This window comes from Loa loa (genome assembly GCF_000183805.2).
Source record: "Loa loa unplaced genomic scaffold supercont3.60, whole genome shotgun sequence".
NCBI classification, from domain to species: Eukaryota; Metazoa; Nematoda; class Chromadorea; order Rhabditida; family Onchocercidae; genus Loa; species Loa loa.
The window spans coordinates 250,306-257,627 of record NW_018108240.1 but is presented as its reverse complement, the minus strand read 5'-3'; the positions used below and the strand labels follow the sequence as shown (position 1 = coordinate 257,627).

Below are 7,322 nucleotides of genomic sequence, written 5' to 3'. Positions count from 1 at the left end.
TAATAATAATAATAATAATAATAATAATAATAATAATAATAATAATAATAATAATAATAATAATAATAATAATAATAATAATAATAATAATAATAATAATAATAATAATAATAATAATAATAATAATAATAATAATAATAATAATAATAATAATAATAATAATAATAATGATAATAATAATAATAATAATAATAATAATAATAGTAATAATAAATGGCGAACTAAATAAATGAATTGAATAAATGAAATATTAAATGAAACCAATAAAGACATCAAGAATGGTAGGATAAAAGCATTTATATTAATGCTAATATTTACTTATTTTGTTATACGGAAATGGAATGAATAATGAATGAATAAATTAGTGACTTTTAATTTTTACCACCAACAATTTTCATTTCGCCTATAAATAAAAGACTTGTAAATAATATATTTTAAGTTTACTTCTATTACTTCAGTTTGTTAAAATTTTTACTTTTTTTTTACATTATAAATAATTGGACAAATTGATATTCATTTGACAAATTGGAATATATCTCTGTCATCGTTTACTACGACATATACTTAAATGGAAAAACAAATTTCACTGATCGAAGTTCCCAAAATGAGTTTATTGCTAATTTCTCTTTATTCCTCCACTGAATTATTTTATCAAAAATTCTATTTGCTTTACGTATCAAAAATAATTCGATTGCGAAATGAGCCTAAGCCAAGAGGTATCCTTTAGGTTGAATTTCATTTTTCAAGTTGAAAAAGTTTTAAGAACACTATAGCTACTGGATTTCTCATTGTTTATAAATGTACTTAAGAGATTCTATCATTACCAGTTTAGAAATGGAAATCCTAATTTGTTGGAAATGTTGTGAGTGCTTTCGAATCATGTGGAATTTACGATATTTTACGGATCAAATTGTTATAAATGCTGAAGATGGTTTATAAATAATAAAATTTAAATTTTGAAATCCAAAAATTTATGCCTTACTTTAAACTGAACAATAGAAATGATTTTTCAGTGGAATAATTGCATAATAGTTACTTTAATAGTTCTTTCTACGTGGATTTTTTTTAACATAATAGTTACTTTCCACGTGGATTTTGAATTTCTTCCTTATCGTATATTAAATTTCATTAAGATAAAAATTTTGAATTAAGACGTTTATTTTTTTCAAAAAAAAAAATTTTGCATTTGAAAAGATTTTAAAGCTTCTTAATTATAAAACCGAAATTATAAAGTTTAAAATTGAAATTACGGTATAAAAAAATAAATTATGCAATAGGTTGGAGAAGAATATTTACTCCAACCATCCGATAAAATTTCAGGCATAAAGCAAGTGGACAAGAAATTGTAAATAACAGACAAAGGTGCATTATGTTAAATGATAATGAAATAATGAAACAGTAATGAATTGTAAAACAAGAAGAAACATCGATTAAATTGTCACCCATGAAATGAAAATTTTAAAGATTTTTTAAACTTTGAATATTCACTACTGAAATTCCAAATATTCATTATTAAAATTTTTGCATTATTATTCGAATTTGATGAGGTGACATTATAGTACTGTATTTGCCTTATTGTTTGTAATGAAAGGTTGGAAGAGTTAATGAATCGATGAAAGTAAATTCGGAAGAAAATGAAAAATTATCAAAATTATAAAGGTAGCAGAAACATTGCTTGTTTGGGAATTAATTAAATGAAAATTTTTAATATACTCTTTGCGGGGCATTGTCACATTAAGGAATTCATAAGGCTTTTCTTTGCTTATTGTCACAAATTTTACGACTGTTACATACAGGAAATGTTGGAAGCTGACATTATAAGTACCGGGTATTATTAAACGCCAATAGTCACCATCAGTACTACTTAATACAGTTTTGCCGACATTGTTGATCGAAATTTGAACATCCGGTATTCCGATTCCAGTTATTTCATCCAATACAAAGCCAGAAATCGTATTATGAATCTGGAAAAAAGTTTAGCCATGTAATCAAACTATTGCCAGGAATCAATTAATGGAAATAAGAGTCGGAGGATCGAAATTTACATGATATAATACTTTGTATTAAATTTTGGCACTGATAAGGTGCATATTTTCAACAATATTCAAATTATAATTACAATTGGAAAGAAAAATATGTTAAGAAATTAATTAATAACAATAAATTTAACACAAGAAATTAACTAATAATAATACTTTTAATACCGTTTACTGTTTATCGTATTTTCTGTAATATTTCAATACTTTTCTATCGTTCTTGAAATTGAAATGTCTATTGAAGTTAAAATTAAAATATTACCTTTTCAATAAAAGAAATTAAGGCAAATTTATGCTCATTCCATATTTGCTTTAATTGATCATCAGTTGAATACTTCACGCAACTCATTTCAATTGTTAATTCAAAGCAATTTGCAAATACATAATTCCAATCTTGCATTCCACCTTAAATTTATTTTTATCACTGCTCTTATCAGTAAGCATTTTGTTTTAAATCCTCAACTTGTATGTATTATTTAAAATATTTAAATATTATCAATAACGCTGTTATTGGGAGATATCAAAAAAAAAAAAAAAAAAGGGAAGAAAAACTGGCCTGAAACGCGATACCATTTATTACCATTTGTGATTCCTTCATTGAGATCATCATCATCATGCTGATTTATACATCTTGGTCCCTAAAGAATAAATTTTCACGAATATTGAAGAAAATAAATTGTCCGTTAGGATAGGAAAAGTCTTGAAATATGATTCAAGGGATAATTAAGGATCAGAAAACAGATGGTACCAAGATAGATTGAAGCATCCTATTTATCAGTTATTAATAGGAAGTTGATATAGTTTACATTTACCTTCTTCCACATATACTTATGTGCTCGAGCATATAAATAAGAAAGTACCACAAAAAGTTCATGATCACCAGTCTTTGCTTCGATATCTTCGATCTTCCCATCATCATAAGGGAAATTAACCACCATTGAGCCATCATGTAAATTTGCTGATAATACAAACGGTATTGCTCTAAATTCTCTGAATTATTTCTTTTCATATTAGTGCTATTAGTGTTAACCCTGACCCTGATTACTGATAGGTCAGCATCATGTCTTATTAATTGATATTCCATACTTTGTCCATTGTATAATAGCACGAGTTTCCGGTTGAACATTTCGGATCATTGTTGGATTTAACCGTTGTGGAAAATCTCGATTCAGGTCAATATCAGCAGCATTTGTTCGACCCTTAAATTCGAATCATTTGATTTTGCAAACTTCATTAACAATTGAAATCAGTTTATTAGAATCAGTAAACACAAAACTGATAATGTTATTTTTTTTTTTAGCAATATGTACTTCCGGAATGCTTCCGACAATATTCTATACTTGTATAAAACATGCTCGATTACAAAAAAAGAAAAAATTGATTTTCAGAAAATGTTGACTAAAATTTAATGAGATGAAAAAACGACTTAATTTTAATTGTTGGAATTACTTCTTTAAATTTCCCATATATTATATGTTGTAAAGAGATAACCTGAAGCCAACCATAAGTTCCAGGAATAGCTTCCGTAAATCCATCCGGATTCATTGTTGGCAAGAGATGAATTCGTGTCCTATTTACCAGTCTTGTGAGCATTTCGTTTTTCCCATAATTTACGACCAGAACATCTGCCAAGCAAAGCAATAATTCTCTACCTGATATCTGAAATGTTTTAATTAATTCAATTTTCTACTGTTTCAGGAAATTCAAGACTTACTTTTCCCTTAAATAATTAATTTACTTCCGAAATAAATTTAGAAAATAGGAAGACTAATAATTTCTCATTAATTCTTACATGTATAAAACTTTTACAAATGCAAAAAATAAAATATTTACCTCATTACCATGAATATTAGCAACATATTTAAATTCCGGTATTCCTGGGGTATGTTTCATTGGGAATTTCCCAATAGTTAATACAGTCAGTGATCTGCCTTGTACAGATTTGCCGATCTCGTATAAATACGTTATATGCGGATATTTTTGATGTAAATTCTGCAAAAAAATTTTCTTTCAAATCAAAAATATAATAAATTAAATGAAGCAAAGTATTATGTGTCACGAATAATATATTACCAATAATTAACAATGTCACATTAGGTTAATGGAATAATTTGTCACATGTCACCTAATTTGACAATGTTTTTTTTTCGTAGGAACAAATAAACAAAACAAACATTTAATTCATTCAAAATTTCTTCATTAGTATGAACTTTAATTTGCATTGTTTCAATGAATGGTGCAATCCTTTGCATTATTGCTGTATAATTCTCCACTGCATTATCATTCTCCAATTCACTGATAATTTTCTATAAAAATTATCATCTCTATCAAACTTCTTCCATATTTCAATATTCCAATTTCTCTGTTTGTAAAATTTTTAATTCATTTTCAAAAAGTAAACTTTAGGAAGAAAGTGAAAGTTAATTCCGAAAAAAAAAACAAATTTTATGAAATATTTAGGGAAATGCCATCAATGAATTCGTCATTGTTCGTTTAAATAATTTGAATGTTTATATTAAATTTTCATCATTTAACAAATTATTGAAAAAAGGATAAACATACATTAGTGTCAACTTCACATCCACCCAAATATGCAGTAATTAAGAAAATATATACAGTTTGAATGAGCATCATACATTACACATCTGAAATAGTAATTAATTAATGATAGCAGAAAATGAATTGTTAAATATAATGCTTTCTGCGCAGAATGTTATTTTATATAGGACCTAAAAATACTCAAATATCAGAGTACATTTGAAATTTCTTCCACAAACGTGAAATAATATTAAAATAATATCTAAATTTGCGCTTTTTTTCGTTGGTTTCGAAACAAATAAAAAATATTTTAAACTTTTTCATAATTATTCACTAATTTAATACTTTAAACTTTTATTTTTTATTTTAAAAATATCCATGCAATTGTAAATTAATTTTACAGTTCCATTATTTCTTTTTAATTCTTACTTCTCATTAATATCAACTTGTCGTAATTATCTAGAAAGATAAAACTCTGCTAAAAATGGAACCTGAAAAAGAGTGAGCTTAAAGGATAGAAGATGGACAAAAGTGTGCTTAATTAAAATTGCTAATAGCGCATGAAAACTATATTTAAAATTTATTCATTGAGGAATGAAATAATATTTCAAACATTTATGACATAAATATTTATGACAAATTTGTACTTTAGTTTTTCAAAAAATTTGTAAATAATATAAGGAAATAAATGAATAAATATAAACGTTAAAATATTTTATATAAATAAAGAAAGCTTAGTTATATTATTTATGCAAATATTGAAAATGAATTGAATTTGATTACCTGTATGAATTTAATCATTGAATTGATATCACATCGATGTTTTATCAAATTCTAAAAATGGAAGAAATGATTATATAAAAATAAAATTTTTCTTCTTATCCGACATCCTCAGAATAAATATTTTATTAAATTTTGATGATAAAGATTGAACAGAAAATAGTTAAATCCTTAATAAAATAACAATGCTGTGACTAATAAGTTTTGCTTGATTCTGATGATATCATATGTGATGACAATTTTTTCAACAATAAAATAACAAATGATTGTTTAATTTTAAAATATTGAAAGAAAAAAAGATTCAGGAGAAATGAAAGCTTTTATCACTAAAAAAAAATGCTAAAATCGAAAAGTTTCTTTTTGAAATTTTAAAAACATTCGAAAATTTTCACAATATTCAGAAGGAAATTTAAAAAAAAATCAAACAAAAAAAAGCATTAATTGGCGTGAAAGATAAACATTTGGGAATATTTGTGCAATGAAATGAAGAAAGATAATATTTTACCGATTTTTTTGTAAAATACTTATCAGTTGATTTTATTTTGCTTAGAAGAAATTGAAATGAAATTGAGAATTAATATAGTTTCGTTGACAGAAATGGCAATCATTACTCTTAACCATACCGGATTATTTCATCTAAAAAGTATTCCGCTTTTCTGGATAAGCCTAACATTCATCGTACTCATATACAACAAATTCACCCATAAAATTAAAGTTATTATTATAGATTTGCGTTGTTTTGAAGGTACCTGCCAAATTAGCAATTTTCCATTTTTTCTTTTTTTAATTTCGGAAATTCGATTCAGTATTTTTTCCTGATTAGTCTATTTCGGATTTATTCGCTAATTTTAAAAAAATGCAACATTCCATGGTTTTGCCAGTCAAGTTCCATAACTTATTCATTGTGTAATTTTTTTTTGAAACTATTTAAGGGAGTAATGATGTAAGCAATAAAAACTTTTTCCCAAAATATCAATGATCAGTTTTCCCAGTTCATGCAAACTTTTCACTGGAGTTTTTCCCCTCTCCCTCTCTTTCTCCTTCTTTCTCTCTCCCTCTCTCATGAAAATCTAACAATAAAAAGAACATTACCTGTTTAATTAATCAACCAATTTTAAAAAATGATAAGAAGTTATTAACAGATTTTTTACATCTTTAGTCATATTATCCTTATTTATTGTTAATAATAATTACAACTTTAGTGACAGACAAAAAAAAAAATTGTCGCCATCAAAAAGTAATTTCTGAGAAAAGTTTGGAAAATTTCATCAAATTCTTGGTTTTTTAGTTAATTTGGGGTCATCAAGTATTACAACAACGAAATGATTGAAAGGAAAGGAACGGAACGGAATAGACTTGTCGTTATCCGGAAAATGCATTTCGGAATATTCCAATCAGAAATAAATAACCGACCGATAGCATAAAACAAGAAAGAAATGATGTTAATATATGGAGAGAATAAAAAGTTATAAAAAGGTTTGGTTAATATTTACAAGCAATTCCTCAGATAAATTAATTAAATATTATTGAAATGAGACAATAACTGAGAAAATATGCTTGAAATATAACTTTTTTTTTGAAAATTTTAGTTAAATTTCAAATATTATAAAAAAGAAAAAGAAAACTTAGCCTTTATGGCAACTCATTGAACCATATATGTTCACTATTAAAATGAATAATGACTAAGAAAGTGACATCTGCAAGGAAATATGTCAAGCGAATTGACCAACATTAGTCACCGATCTTGACCGTCCAATTATATCATATTCCGGAATGCAACTGATATAGTAACATATAGTTAGTGGAATTATGCAATATTCCGGAATGCAATCAACATAAGAACATAAAGTTCGTTGTAAATCAACCATATAATTTAGTAACTAAAGAAAACAAAACGAAAAAAAGGCTTGTATGCTGTCAATTAGACAAAGTTAATTAACTAATTAACAAATCCTATTGGGATTCACA

At 25.6% G+C, this 7,322-nt stretch overlaps 1 protein-coding gene across 1 annotated transcript; it reads right to left on the bottom strand.

Annotated features, from left to right (window-relative positions):
• Positions 1-371: 371 nt before the first annotated feature.
• Positions 372-4,667, bottom strand: LOAG_04965 (zinc carboxypeptidase; the record flags this gene model as incomplete). Its single annotated transcript, XM_020446726.1, has 10 exons — positions 372-403; positions 1,826-1,964; positions 2,299-2,441; positions 2,593-2,674; positions 2,849-3,017; positions 3,123-3,235; positions 3,528-3,695; positions 3,870-4,028; positions 4,211-4,342; positions 4,599-4,667. The coding sequence occupies 10 exons, from the start codon at positions 4,665-4,667 to the stop codon at positions 372-374; spliced, it is 1,206 nt and encodes a 401-aa protein (XP_020302969.1).
• Positions 4,668-7,322: the final 2,655 nt, after the last annotated feature.